Source organism: Xiphias gladius, chromosome 13 (assembly GCF_016859285.1).
Source record: "Xiphias gladius isolate SHS-SW01 ecotype Sanya breed wild chromosome 13, ASM1685928v1, whole genome shotgun sequence".
NCBI lineage: Eukaryota > Metazoa > Chordata > Actinopteri > Istiophoriformes > Xiphiidae > Xiphias > Xiphias gladius.
In genome coordinates this window covers 1407200-1422613 of record NC_053412.1, presented here as the reverse complement: position 1 = coordinate 1422613, position 15414 = coordinate 1407200, and the positions used below count along the sequence as shown (strand labels likewise).

Below are 15414 nucleotides of genomic sequence, written 5' to 3'. Positions count from 1 at the left end.
TTCCTGTAAACAAATAACACTTAAATACATTTTCTCATTTCCTCTAAAATCTCTGTACTGTAGCAGTAATGTCACATACAACGTGTTTACAACGAGCACAACATCCCTGTGGACACTATAAAACTAAATCCCCTAATTTGTTTTTACATTAAAATTTCATTAATTTACACTAATATTAAAAGGATTAAGCTATTTGAATGGTTTTTTACAATAATGGATCTTAATGTATAATATTCTTAATGGATAATCAGCAGGGTTTAAGGGCTTTAAGAGGCCGATAATGATTTAATTGATACATGCATTTTTAACTATTGGGGATTCTGGTTCATGCTCAGGTGCAATTTAACGAGATTTGAAAGGATTCTTACTGAGTATTCATGTATTTGAAAGGTTTACCCCAGATTAAGTGCTAACTAACTGATAAATTCATGGATCGGATGGATTATATTAAGGGTTTTCAATGGGTTTTCTGCTTGGCTGAAGGGGTTTCTTTTTCTGAGGGGTAAAAACCCCGTAAAGTTGATCAAGACAACATTAAAGCCTCTCTTTAATTTACAGTATACCTTAAAGGTGCCTTAATTTCTTTAAAAGGTGAAAATTCAGGCATGTTTAAGGCATTTTTACCCCTTAAATCCTCCTCCATTGACTGAGAAAAACCACTTGAAGCCATTTATACGTTTTCAAACCATTAACTCAACCATTTGCAATCATGAAAGTAAGGTATATGTATTGGGGTTTTACGGGTAAAATCAACTGCAATATGTTTTGGTATTATAGATGGATTATCTGCACAGTTTAGGGGCTTCTTCGGGGGGTGGGAACCCCTTAAAGATGACCAAATAACACAAAAGCTGTCCCTTAATTACAAATCCCCTTAACCCACAAAGTCAACTCAAAAAACGAATTAATTTACCCATCAATTCATCCTGAGTCACTTAAGTTGTAATTTATTTGACCCTGAAAACATCTCTGGCCGCCAACTTAAACCAAAATCCCAATCAACACTTTGGATTGATGATACGTGAGTAAATGAGGGAGAAAATCACGCGTCCCCTCCGAGTGTAAATAACTTGCGAATGACAGGATTTTGAAATTAAGGTGTTTTTTGTGTTTTGTTTCGCTTTTCAAATTAATGGACAAATGACCACGTAGATCTAGATTAAGGTGCTTGGTGTGTTTTCTGGGGTAAATTGAGGATTGATGGTGGGATTATTGTTTCATAGTGTTTTGAGGACACAGAGTCTGTCTTGAGGTCGTTCTGACTCTGAGTGCTCTGAGTGTTATTTTGGGAGAATTCATCCGTGTCAGTTCACAGTTTGTCCCCCCCCCCCCTTTTCATCCATTTGAAAAAAAAATCTCCCATCAGGCCTCAGCAGGAGCCGGAACGTCTCCCATCCTGTTAGGTGGTTCATCATGGTCCCGATCAGCTCTACAGGCTTGTATCTGAGGTCCACGTCCGTCACAAGGGGAAGGGTTCAGGTTCCTCTGTGTTTCGGTTTTACCTTTTCTCCTCCCTCACCTGTCGTCCTGAGCCACGCCCAGCGGGTGGAGGCGTCCTGAGTCCAGCAGCACCCTCCCCAGCCAGTGTAAAAGCTGAGAGTACCAGTGGATGCCGTCAGCGTGGCGTCCAGTGGTGCCGGTCCAGCTGTGCATTAGCCTCAGTGGGGAGAAGGCCCAGTGGGCCAGGGAGTGCTGGTCCACCACGGCGTAGCAGGACGCCACCACCCCGTCCACCACCACCGTCCCGTGCCGGGTCAGCGGTGCAAACGCCCCCCTCCGCTTCCTCAGGCCGACCCGGGTGATCCGAGACAGGCGCCCCTCTCTGTGCGTCTGTCCCGGCTTACCCCCAGACACCAGCACACACTGTCCCGGCCGGGCGCTGCTGGCGTACACGGTCCTGAGGGCGCCGCCGGCCGGCACGGCCCCCTCCGAGCAGTTCCCCTCGGATGCAAATATGAGGTGGGCGGCGGTGAGGGAGAGTTGTGTCCCGGATTCCGTCTGCAGGGTGTAGAAGAGTTTCCGGGTCACGGGGTCACGGTCCAGGAAGGTCAGGACTTCGCTGTAAACCAGCTCCCCGCTGCCGTCGCTGCCCGTCGAGGCCAGGACTCGTTCACCGGGCCGCAGGTCGCTGATGGACCTCTGGACGCCGCTCTCCAACGCCACCAACGCCTCGCCGGGGAAACAGCCTCCGGACTTGGCCGCTACCGAGTGGTCTGACGGACAGAGAGAGAGACGAAGACAGAGACGGCAAGGTTAAAGAAGGTGTCCTCATTCCTGACGTGCAGAGATCATGAGAGATCGTAAAAATCAAAACGGCGATGGTAAATCAGAATTATGGGACTTTTTAAATCACAATTAGGATTAATTATGTAAGTTAAACCTGACTGTTACCACCAAGTCCAGTTCACGTGATAGGTCTGAGTCCCGATGGTGACATAGTGTCTCATATTTCTGAATCACTACGTCACAATTTTGACTTTTTATCTTTTTATTTGAATGTTAAATTACTGTCCCGTAACTTCGACTCTGTGTCTCATAATCCAAAAACATTCTCGTTACTTCGCATGTCTGCTTGAAAAGTTTTAAGTTGGTCTCATGTCTTAGCATTTTGACCTGAAACATGATATTCGGATTTTTATTCTCCATTATTGTCACATAACTTGAAATAAACAGGGACATAATCTTGACCTTAAAAGTTATAAATGTGACACAAAAAGGAGCAGAATTTTGACTCAATACCTTCTTGTTCTGATTTAATAATCCCATCATTTCTAAGGCGTAATTTCAATTTACCGTCTCTGTTTATTGATCTTGACGTAATATCCCATAATTCTCTGAGAAAAAGTAAAAATTTTGATTTATGGCATAATTTAAAAAAAAAAAATCCTTTACTTTTGACCTAAAATTTATTGTATCATATGTTTGACTCGTTATCTCATAATTTTGCTTAAACTGTGTCATAATCTGAGAAAATCCGACCTGTGACCTTTGGATCGCATTTTTTTTCTTCTAGCTTCGACGTGGTAGCTCATGCTTTAAATTTAAAGCGATTATCATCGTGACTCATAAAACACTTTGTTCTTTTCTTTTCGGCAGGAACGAGCTTCCGTAGAAAAAGGACCCGGGCGCATAAGGAGTCTTTCCAGCTCCCTTTAGCTAAATATTGACGCTGGACATAAAGGAACGGTGACCGAGCTGCCAGATAAAAGCTCCCGTTTGCAGCTCTGAGTGTGTGTGTGTGTGTGTGTGTGTGTGTGTGGGATTGTGCTGGGGACAATGCGTCCGGGCGCTTGAAAGTGACACCCGGGGACTGTCTCAAGTTTATCTGGGGACAAACATTTGGGGAAGGCGGGAAAGCCGAGGCCAGGTGATAAGATAAAGTCAGGTGAAGGAGGAAGGAGCGGGAAACTGACGGACCGCCAACGACACGTGACTCCAGCTCACGCGTTTAAAACCTGTCTCTTCCAGGTGTCGCTCGCTTCTTATTTTCTGTTTACATATCGATTTTACTACAAAACTCATTTCTTTATTTTACGACTATACTTTCTTAATGAATCATTTATTGTCTATAGCATGAAATTTACATATTTCTTTTAATTTTTTTGTTTTTTTTTGCGAATCTCAGCAGGTGTCCGGTGCCATTTGTATGAATGACACCAAGTCTCCTCTAAAATGTCAGTTTTTACGAGGTGACTTCCACAAACTGCGCCGCAGAGCGAGCTACCGGAGGCGGGATCGGAGTCTGGGCCCCGGTTCTGCCCAATCAATAAAGGCCAGAGAGAATTAGCGAGGAATAACTACAATCCTCGTAAACTGCTTTTTCCACCAAAGTGTCGACTTCACACCTGAGTTAAAATAAAATAAAATGGATAACCGGATGTCAGACTCGAACCTGTATCCTGATGCTGAACTTTCAGCCACGCGAAACCTCCAGCGCGAGGAAGAAATTTCGGGGCGAACGTGTTTCACGAAATGTTCATTCCTTTGACGGATCACTGGACTCTGAGCCGCCGCGGGCGCGACCTGGTCCTGACTCTAATCCCGAACCACAACGCCTCATCGCACGGGCGCTGGTCTTCACGATCAAGAACTCAAAATGTTACCTTCCTAACTCTGGTCCCGGTTTGACCGCGGTAACGTTTCTCATCTCGTCGATGCAACGCAGCAGAAGTCGGAGGTGACATGTGGCGGTTTTTGATCCCCGTGTTTCTCCCGTTTCCCCCTCAGTCTCTCCCCCCTGTTCAGTCCAGTCCTCCATCTACAGGCTCCCGGCGCTCTGCTGCCCCCTAGTGGTTGTCTCCTCTTGCTGACTACAGTCCAGCCGCCCCCCTTTAAAGTGCCTTTCAGCAGGATTTTGGTGGATTTGCTGCTGCAGAGCTCATCGGTTACAACTTTTCCTCAGCTGGGTGGATTTATCTTCCCAAGAACGATTTCGAAGAAAAAAAAAACAGGAGAAAAACCAAAAAAAAAAAAAAAGCACAAAAAAAGAAAAAAAAAGGCCAAAAATAAAAGGAGAAATCAAAAACGTGAAAAAAAATACCGGCTTGATTGGTTGCCCTTCTGATCAAGTCAAGGACTGGGCCCTCGCAACCCGATCTGGGAGGGAAGGAGAGAGGAGGAGAGGAAACGGGAAGGGAAAAGAGAGATGAAGCAGGAAAAAGGAGAAAGAAAAGGAAAATCTCATTACCACTCAGTGTCAAATGTGTCAGGGGGGTTTTAGGTGGGTGTTTCAATTCTGATGCATTTTTACGAGAGTGTGTGACTTTCAGCACGCGTGTGTGTGTGCGTGTCCACTTTTGGAGGACACATGGGTGTTACTTTTCATGCTAGCTGCACGTTTTTTCCCCCAGCACACACACACACACACACACACACACACACACACACACACACACACACACACACACACACACACACACACACACACACACACACACACGCACTGTGCGTCTGTGGTTATGTTCCTACTGAACACGTTGAACCTGGATGGAAATGTGTCAAGTCCCGACCGGTCACCGAAAGGTCCGCGGACCTCAGCAGCCGATTTGACGCCACGAGGGGAAAGCAACTCCGCCACCGGCTGGTAACAACGTGCGGGGGTCTTGTGTCACTACGACGTGTAAGACCAGCAGGACTGGACTGGCTAAATCTATAGGGCTAACGGGGCTTCCTAGACCTGACACCCACCCCGCCGACTCCTCCGTTTCCTACCTACAGTGCTGAACTTGGGGTTCTGATCGGTCCCATGCGGGACGACGGGCCCGAACCCCCGGAGCCCTGACCCTCAACGTCACGGAGTCAGTCTGGGACCCGCTGGGACCGAGGCAGACTAAAGGTCCTCCGGGATGGATTCCCCCTGAATCACGAGCAGGACTCAATCTGTTTGTCCCTGACAGCTTCGATTATCTCCCGCTTCATGAAATAAACCAATAAACCCAAAAAACCTACGAGGCGACAACAAATATTGACTCGAATTCAGTCGAATATTAAACGTCAGCTGTTTGTGTGTGTGTGTGTGTGTGTGTGTGTAAAACAGTAAAACGAGAGCCAACCCCCCCCCCCGAGACGGGTTGCTAATTGGCTGCGCGTAATCTCCCGTGAGCTTCCCGCCCGGACTCTCGGCTTTTTCTGGCCGCGAAGTGTGTTTTTACACGAGGCACCTCCGGGGAACGGGCGTCACCGTCCCGATCACTCGCCGGGCACGTGGTTGCATGAAGGTACGCGCGAGCCTGCCCCTGCGCGAGGAAAGCAAGAAAGCCACAGACCGCTAGAGAGAAGGCCCCCGTGCCGGACGGGACTCGGGACGTGGCCCATTCCGAGGAAACACCGGGTGAGTGGCCGGTGAGAGAGAAGGAGCGGGGAGCTCGCTTGAGACGTGAGCAGGGAGAGAGTTAGTGGTCGAGGATGGAGGAGAGAAGGAAGAACTTAAGAGAAGGAAGAAGGCAGCAGAAGCAGTTCCCGTTAAAATCTGCCGGTGACTTCCTGTCACCTTTGGAGCCTCAAACAGAGGAGCACGTCTACGGGACGTGTTCGGTTATTGGCACAAAAATCAGTTCAGTTTTTCATTTGAAGTTAAAGCTTCGGGGCCGCTGAAAATTCGCGCCGAGGAAACGCGTGGATTGCAATTAGTTATGCACCAGGGCTGAGTGGGGGGGGGAGGCTTCCGTCGGTGTCCGGCTCCGGTGACGAGGCCCTGGTTTTCTCCCGGGAGCAGCAGGCACCGGCGCAGACCTGGTCCGTAACAAACTCGGATGTGTGTCGGCAGAAAAGGCGCGTTTGTCCGTTTTTTGGCAGCAGGTCCCACCCGGGCGCCGCGTCCCACGTGTGGTTGGGTTTAGGCTACAAAAACATTTCAGTTACGGTTCGGAAAAGATGGTGGTTTTGGTTAAATATTGAAAAAGTAAACCGCCTTAAGTCGCTGTTGACTTTCTGACCAGCATTTAAACAAGACCACCATGTTTTCCATGACCGCGTCCAGGTCCTTTGAGTTGCCCAATCGAAACCGTGAAAACGTTACGGTGAGTTGCCCTGATTTGATATCGAAGAAAACGGACACACCAACCAACCAACGGACTGCGTCGTCGGCACGTTCGTCAAAACCATCTCCCTTCAGAAATGGAGTCTGGGCAGCAGAGGGAAGAAACGCGCGCGTACAGATCAAACCACGGAGGGCGGCTCCGTCCCTTTGAGGGTCTATTTTTGGGAGGAGACGGGACGGAGGAATGTCCAGGGACTTAACAGATCCAGCTTTCTTCGGTACTCTACGTGTCGAGACTGAGACCTCTCCAGTCTGGACGTGGTGGAAGCTTTACAGGCCTCGGCGTGCTTCACCGGAGGCGCTGGTCCGGCCGCATTGCGCCGTTTGAACCGAGAGGGCGGGACCTGGTCTGCTTTTCGGTAACGGTCCGAAACAGACAATTCAACACGAGTCCCACCTGGTCGGGTGTGTGGGGGTGTGGAAGTAGGCCGGGTTCAGACTCCTCCACACAACCCCTGTCATTTTTCATGCCAACTGAACGTCTCCGAGGACGGACCGTCTGACCGCGCGCGCTGCTTTCTCGTCCCACACCTCTGCACAGCGGCAGACGTTTCGTCCCGCCTTTGCGCGCGGCCAGGTGGATCAGGTAGTCTGCCCTCAGACCTGCTCAGATGACACGTTGAACATACTGAGACCTAAACCCGAACGTTCTCTGGAAAACCTCTCCCCTAAAAAAAAAAGACATTTGGTGACAACCGGGGTCTCTCACCTGACTTGACGCTGCAGTGGATGTGGGCCTTGGACTCGTAGTAGACCCAGTCGAATCCGGCCTCCACCGCCAGTCTCGCCAGCATGGCGTACTTGTTCCTGTCCCGGTCCGAGGTGGTGATGTCCACCGCCCGGCCCTCGTAGTGCAGCGACTCCTCGGAGTGGTGGCCGTCCTCGTCCCAGCCCTCGGTGACCCGCAGCCGGACCCCGGGCCAGAGGTTCATCACCGAGATGGCCAGGGAGTTCAGCTTGTCTTTGCAGCGCTGCAGCAGAGGAGACACAGCGGACTCATTCTTACCTCCTCCCATGCCCCGTTTTATGTTCTGTCTTGTTTCGTCGGCTAAGGTGTCAAACCGGACCCCGAGAGCCAATCGAAACACAGCGACCTTTCGCTACCGAGGTTGCGACACGGGACGAGGAGGTCATTTTTGGGTCAAACTCGCGGATCCCAGCTGTTGAGCCCCTACACGTGGGAGACTTCCAGCAGAAGTTTCGCCTGTTTGCCAGCGCGGGCATCTTTGTCACCTGTACTGGGAACTCTGCCTGCTGTCGTGCAGCCTTTTCCCGCTGTGACCCTCTGATTTCTCCGTGTGGACTCAAAGTGTGTCTCCCCTGAAGCTCGTGTCGACAGGGTTTGTGTATTTATTTATTTATTTATTTTTTTAATGGAGTTTGGAGGCACTTCCTGTTATTTGCTGCCACATTATCTAAGGTGATGTTTTGTGACTGCTTCAAATGTACATCTCCTCCACCCTGACAGAATAAAAATTAAAAAAGCCAAATTATGAGCCGTCAGCTCGTCTCGCTCTTGTCTCTCGGCCTTTACCCCTGTCACATGACTTCCCCGTCCACAGACCTGACCCTTGAACTCGTTTCTGCCGTTTGGTCTGAAATTTATGAGGATTTAGAAGTCGGAGCCCCGCCCTCGGCTGCTGCACCCACAGCCCGGACTTTAAAACCGATTCAGAAAAAGGTCTGGACTCGGGCTCCGCACAAAGACCCATTCTGCCTGCACCCATCCACTTCACCGAACCCCGGTCACCCCTCTCCCCCTTGTCTGTGGCTTCAGCCTTCCAACACTGCACCCCTGCTGTCCCGGTCGGGCCCGATGTTTGCTCTCTGTGGCGAGCGGAGGGAGCCGGGAGGCTATGTTAGGGATGGAGGGGGGGGGGCTTTGAGGTTATAGGGTGGCGGCGGTGGTGGGGGCGAGCGACGGGGGTGGCAGCTACATGAACGAGAGGTCCTCAGCGTCCCTCTAAACCTGGAGTCTGGTCAGGTTGAGCAAACAGAAGGTGAGAGGGCCCATTGAAGGACTCGCTCAACTCCCTCCTGCTCCCGCCGACGCAAATAAATCCTCCGGGCCCGCCCCCGTTTATCGGATCCACACCCAGGCGGCGTTGTCAGGGCGTCGGTCTTAATATCTCAGGTGACCTTTCTGATACACCTGGTCTGACTTTGAAATGCTTTACAAGAAAGCGCCCGGTGAGAATTCATTAAAAAAAAACAAAAAACAGACCGGCCCGAACATAAAACTCGTGTTCCTGGAAATAGTGAGTCCACCCGTTCAGGAATGTAGGAGCCGGTTGGCCAAGTTCAAAATGTGTCACTACGGCCTTCACCCCTTGTCCGGTGGGAGAGAATCAACTGGATTTGGTCGGAGGAGGAAGCTGCGTTCACCTTCAAACTTTAAAAACACGTTATATTCTAACACACCACTGGTCGGAGTCTGCTTATGTCTGACAGGACGATGAGTTAAGAGACTGATGAGGGCAGAATGAATAAAGCTTTAAATCTGTGATTTGGTTTTGGTTTTTTTGGTTTTTGGTACAATAGCCCAGCCGGTCCCTTTCCCCCAAACCTGGGGAGAGAATTCATTCAAATCACGATACAGATTGGTCCAAAAACTGGCGGGAGAGCGGCCCGAAGAGGGCGATTTCTCCACCACTAAGGGAAGCAAACTGAACTGGGACGAAGCCCAGGTCCAATGTCGGAACAGGTCGAGGAGATCAGAGCTTTAGGAATCGGCTGGACGAGGACAAGCTTTATAAATCAAGTTCACCGGTTTTCACGGGCTGCCTCACCTTCTCCCGTTTTTCCATCAGAATAAATCTGATTTTCAGACACACGGGTGGAGAATTCACGACAAAACAACAGAGACTGGTCCCAGGAAGGACCTTCTCCCTCAAAAGGGTCACAGGGCAGTTCAAAATATTACACGCTAATTGTAACAAGACCGTGATGGAACAGGTGGGAACTGGTTTTCTCAGCAACCCCTCATTAGAAAGTGACACAGCTTGGCCTGAGGGGGGCGCTACTTCACGCTAAAACTCACATGAGCGAGATAAGTGACAAAAACACATAAAACAATATCACGATGCGATTGGTCCAATTCTCTGAGAAACTGTAAGATTCTGTTTCGGACTTTGCCGAAACGCGATGCGTGTGTTGTCTTGTCCTTTAGTGTTTGAACACACCACTGAGCCTCGGCAGGGGTCTCAGGACATCAGTGTCTGGATGTCTCAGCCACCGCTCGTTGGATTTGGCCTGATGAGGCTGCTCTCAATCAAACGAATGAATGAATGAATGAATGAATGAATGAATGAATGAATGAATGAATGAATGAATGAGTGAATGAATGAATGAATGAATGAATGAGTGAATGGAGACAAAGAAAGAAAGAAAAAACGCACGCTGCTTCCCCCGACTCGCCATTTCCACACACCTGTGGTCTGATCCTGAGCAGAGTTGAAACAGATCAACGGGAGGATGCTGAGGTTGTGTGGGTTTTGACGGGTCATGCGGGGACGATGCACGTTGACTCTGCGTTCCGGCGTCTTTGCGCCATTTTGCCGTTTTGTAAAAACGCTCGGTCAAACACTTGAACTGCTCTGGTGGGAAACTACAATAAAACGGCAAACTTGATTTTAAAAACTCCGAGCCGCTCCCGTCCGGTCACATCCTCGGAGATAAAGGCTCCAGCTGCCGGGACGTGGACCGCGCGTGGACGGGCGGACGTTTTCTCTGCAGCGAGCCCATTAAAGTTTGAGTAAACGGAGGTTGCGTGACTGCGGAAGCCTCTGCAGCGGCTCGGGGCCTCTGAATGCGTGTCTCAGCGATGCGACGTTTCCCGAATCTCTCCCTATTAAGGCTGAAAACTGGGATTAAACCCTATAAATGTCTTTTTCCATGTTGGCTGCGATAAGAATAGCTCGCGGCTCAGTGGCCACAGATGCCTTTTCACGGCGTTCAGTGTGGATTTGAACGTCCTATGTTTTCCCTCTGCGGTCAGAGCAACGAGTTGGACTTCATAAATCAGACGGTGGATTTTGTTGGTTTTCCTTTCAAGGTATACGGATCGACGGGGGTTTCTGTAGGAGCGGTTTCGGCACCAAACCGCTGGCTGCACAAACATTGGACGCGCGGGCTGACAACACGCGCCTATGCGCACCTTGGCGCTGCAAAAAGTGACCGTTCAGGTCCGAGGGGCGCCCGAAAGCCTCCTCCTCTTAGAGCGGAGGGGCCATATTCTGCAGAAGGCGGCGGAGTGACCTTCCTTCCTTCCTTCCTCCCTTTCTCTCTCTCCTTTCTGGGGCCATCTCTCCGCGCCGTGTCCACGAGAACCCCCCCCCAAAATTAGCGAACGCGTGTCGGACGTGAGGACACTCGGTCTCCCGCTCTTCGCTTGTGCCTCCGGGAGGCACATACTGCCCCATTCAAAGTCCGGGCAGAGCGCGGAGAGTGACACTTTTTGCAGCGGGGCCTCAGCCCCACGAACAGTCGCGCCTGTATGCGGCTCGGGGCGCCCAGGAAAAAGCGAATAAAAACTAAAGAGGCGAAGAAAAAAATCTGTATAATTAGGGCTTCGACACAAGTGAAGCGGAGGCTATTTTTGCACATGTGCGCTGCGAAAACAAACACAAAGTAACGCGGGACAGCACAAGACAAACAGGAGGCTGTCTCTTGTGGCTTGGAGCCCATAAATTGTGCGCAGGTCATGCGCCGTTGACGCGCGGCGGCCCGGGGGAGCGCGCTGCAAAAAATGTCCCGTCTGGGGGAGACGTTGCGCGTTGAGGGCCGTCGGAATTTCTGATTCCACGAACAAGGTTCGGGAGAGCGGATGTTTCGCTTCGTGCTTTGCCCGCGGCTGCGCTTCTTGGACCGAGTTTCTCCGGAAATATGGTCACTTTCTGAGAAAAAACAATAAAAATAAAAAAGCAGACAACACATCTGATGGAGTCGATGGATCCTGGAGGGTAAAACTCTCGAACCGGTTTTATTTTGCTCCGACGGAACTCGCCCCCGCGCGCGCATTTTGCCTGTTGCATTCAAAGACCCTGTCCGTCACATTTTCCACCCCAAGCTCGAGCTGCAGAGAGACTCGCTCCGGCCGATATTTCTTGCAGCGCGCGCCGAGAGGTGACAGCTCCAGACCGGAGCGCGCGCTTTCACTCCCCACGTGGGTCTGTGGACATAAACGCCGCCGCTCGGGGAGGAAGCCCGCGGTCACAAGAGCCAGATATAAATACTTTATTCCTGGGGAAATTGGGAGTCAAATAAATTCCAGCCGGGGCCACATCAATGACGGTGTCGTAAAAATTTTTGACAGTCCAAAAGGCGACTGTTAACTCTGGCCAGTCGGGCTAAAAACGAAAACGGTAAACATCAGTACACGCTTGACCCGGGCTCTAACCAAATACGACTTCTGGCAGTTTTTCCACCAAAAAACCTGATGTAAAACAGAGGACATAGTGTTTTAATTAAAGCGACCGCTTTTCCATACATTTTTAGACGCGGGGTTGTCCTCTTTTACGCACGGGCTGCCCACAGCGAAGCTCTGGAACTCCATGTGGCGCGGAAGAGGAGAGCTCTGATTCGAACCGGGCACCTCCACAATTCACGAACTGTGTCAATAAGCTGCAGTGTTTTGGGGTTTTTTTTGTTTGTTTTTCTTTTTAGAATTGACCGGAGAACGAGTTGTGCAAACAAGAGAGGTTTTGTAATCAGCCTTTCCAAAGAACAGCGCTGCAAGAAGAATCCACCTTAAAAAACGGGGTTTCTTTAAGAAGAAGCGTGAAAACCGCAGTTTTGTTTATCAGAAAGTGAAAAACAATCTTCTAATGAAGCTGCTCCCCGGGGACATTTCGGAGAAAGGACACGTTCCCTTTGAACAGCGGTTCTCGGGACCGTTAAGAAAAGCGTGTGATAAACTCGGTTTTGTTAAGAGGCTTTTTCGGTTTTTTGTTTTTTTGTTTTTTTATGCAGCGACGAGCCTTGAGTCAACAAGCAGCGCGGAAAAAGATAACGGCGTCCACGCGTTTAAAGACTGGCCAAAGTGCAGCGGGTAATGCGCCGAAAGAAGCACGTTCTAGAGCTGGAAGAGCCGGGCTAAAAGGCACTACGGTAGCCGGGAGGGTTACCTGTGTCATCATGCGGTCTGCACCTGTGTTCTCCTCATCCTTGAAGATGATGTCGGGGTTGTAGTTCGGCGTGAGCTCCTTGAAGCGCTCGGAGTTCCGGGTTATTTTCCCTTCGTATCTCCCGCTGGCCCCTAACGTCTTCTCCGCCACGTTGGGGCTGAACTGCTTGTAGGCGAGCGGCACGAGCTTCCTCGGCGGCCGCCTCTTGCCATAGCCTCGACCGGGTCCGCAGCCCTCGCTGACCGTCGAGAGGAGAAAGGCGCAACCGGCGAGGCACGTCACCAGCGTGGGGAACAGCATTCCGCCCCGGGGCCGGTGTGTCACCCCCCCGGCGGGTGGCCGAAATGTCACCGCTGTATTTCTCTTGATGCGTCTCCTCGCGTGGCTTCCCCTTGGTAATTTTAGAGTGGAGGTAGCGGTGCAGGACTCATCCCCGAGTCCCCGAAAGTCGCCATTCCCGGCGCGTAAAAGTGGCCAGTGCGCAGCTGGAGACGAGCTGGAAAGACCTGAACCTGTCCTCTGCGCCGCTGACACTCTCCTGCCCCGAGTGCACGCCGAGGCAGGGGCATAAATAGGCGAGGTGAGTTTATCTTGGCACGCAGGTTCAAAGCGGTCTCTCTGTGTCGGAGCTGTGAGAAACGGGCTACAGACAGACACGGAGGCGCGCGGTGCGTAGGCTGGCTGCGCCTGTTGGGCACGGCGGTCAAAGGGTGTCCCCGCAGCGGTTTCTGCCTCTCGGGTTTGTTCTCAATGCGTCCCTGTGGCGCAGGGCTGTTGGCAGAAATGGAAATGGAAGAGATCCTACTACAGTACAGATGAGGTGCCGCGGGAGAAGAAGAAGACCGCGCCCTGCTGGACCTGCCCTCTGCTCCGTCCTCTCCTCCCATCGGGGTGGCACAGGCCCCGCGGCCGCCTTCATCTGTTTATTGTCAGCTGGGGCTTCGGCCAAGAGGACAGACAAACGCCGAGCCACGAGACTGTCCGGCCTGGCGCGCGCGCTCACTCTGTCCTTTGGACCCCGGTCTTCGCGCAGCGCAGGTGCGCACCGGTGGCTCTTTCGGCGCTTTCCTACATTTCCCAGAAGCCCCTTCCACAAGCGTGCGATGGTACACATCGCGACGCAAAAGACGCTTGTCTTCAAATATCCCCTCTCTCCTTTGTGCTGAGCTAACTGCTCTGGGACCATTCACACCGTTTTCTTTGCTCCAATGTGATGGGACCACGAATTTAAAAATCTGACAGCAGATAATCCATCTCAACATAATCCATCAGGTTATGTTGTATTTTGCCAAGCTTTGTTACACTGACTCGCCAGAGAGTTTACTACACCGCAGCCTAGGAAAAGGCCAGAAATGGAAGGAAAATGCCAAAACACATCAGAGTCGAAAGAACTAACGTGGACTGAAGATTCTTCCCAGGGTTCCTGTCGGGCCGTCAGCCCCTTTCCACCACAGTTACTCTCTCTCAGGCGACCAGAAGCTTGACCTGAGTTTTGACCGGGGGGCCCAGAGTCTAAATACAGTTCCTGCCCCTCAAAAAGTCCCCGCTTCGTTGGTGGCGCTTCTCAATTCACCTCATCTTCCAGGGGCTTAATGCTGTGCTCGCGCTCCCTGTGAAGGAAAGGTCATCAAGCCAGTCCAGACCTTTGTGTCACTGGAGCAACCTCGGCTGACGTGAGGCATCAGCAGCGTTTGAATTCCTCGGCGTTCCTGTATCATTGGAAATATCAGAGCTTTACGAGGAATTTCAGTTTTCCTGCCGTAAATACAACTCTGATTCTTGACGTGATCAGTATTTATAAGTCAGAAATGACTGTAATTATGATATGATGTGAACGCAGTGGAAACACAAAACGCAACGTGCTGAAGAAGCCTTGAGTTCTTGTGACAGTCCCTTTTATCCACAGAGCTCTACTCTACAGTAATACAATTCAGAGAGGAGGCATTTTTTGGTAAAAGTGCCGCTGCTTGTTCTGGGTTACGCTGGCCAAATTAAAGAGTGGCTTCTAATGATGCAGGCGTGGTTTTAAATTACGCGGTATTGCCTGAGAATTTTGCGTCGAGGAGCAAGGCAGCTTTGAATTCAGAGAACTGTAAATGGAGTTTGGTTTGACAATTCTCTGCTTACAGGTGAGAATGGAGCGTGTCAGGGCTTTATCTTTGCCTGTTAACAAGAAGAAAACGGTTTAATTGTCCGTATGGGCACCTCAGACAAATTCTGAACCTGTCCCCCTTCAGTACCTGGGACTTCCGGTGTAAAAGGGCAGATGGCTGACCCCGGTTTTACCTTTCTTTCGTCACTCATCCGTATATCAATATCACATACATAAACTGTGACAGAATATTTTATCCACCAACTGGAGATGCTGAAAATATCTGCACGTGACGTTTCATTGTGAACATTAGACCAGAGGTTACTAAAAATACAGGACCAGACAACGAAACCAACCCTGAAACGATCCCCGGCCGCTTTGTTTTTGGTGTTAAAGATCTCTGAAGACCTCGGTCGCTGTACGGGGAGCTCAGCAGTGGATAGTGGAGCGGCCCGCCGCAGTGAATTACGCCGGGGAGGAAAGGTCCGGTTTCAGCAACGGAGACAGGACACCCTACACCCAGCCGCTGAGCCCGCTGAGCCCTCAGCTGGGGGCCAAACTGGGGTTTGAAGACTGCCAGGGGGCTTTTAGAAGGGTTTTCGGGGGCCCAAAGCAAAATGATGACTTTCTGTTCTTCCCTACACAAGATTTCAGGACAA

At 50.7% G+C, this 15414-nt stretch overlaps 1 protein-coding gene across 1 annotated transcript; it reads right to left on the bottom strand.

Annotated features, from left to right (window-relative positions):
• Positions 1-501: 501 nt before the first annotated feature.
• Positions 502-12963, bottom strand: LOC120798159 (indian hedgehog B protein-like). Its single transcript, XM_040142254.1, has 3 exons — positions 12664-12963; positions 7248-7509; positions 502-2213 (listed from the first exon to the last, which is right to left on the bottom strand). Exons 1-3 carry the CDS (start codon positions 12961-12963, stop codon positions 1516-1518), a joined length of 1260 nt encoding a protein of 419 aa, XP_039998188.1. The 3' UTR covers positions 502-1515.
• Between the last annotated feature and the right edge of the window lie 2451 nt (positions 12964-15414).

Bases quoted from the DNA above. Each gene is read 5' to 3' on its own strand.
- LOC120798159 (XM_040142254.1), bottom strand. From the start codon at position 12,963: ATGCTGTTCCCCACGCTGGTGACGTGCCTCGCCGGTTGCGCCTTTCTC. The intron at 7,510-12,663 runs GTAACCCTCCCG...CCTCTGCTGCAG, and splicing joins CAGACCGCATGATGACACAG to CGCTGCAAAGACAAGCTGAA. The intron at 2,214-7,247 runs GTGAGAGACCCC...TCTGTCCGTCAG, and splicing joins CCACTGCAGCGTCAAGTCAG to ACCACTCGGTAGCGGCCAAG.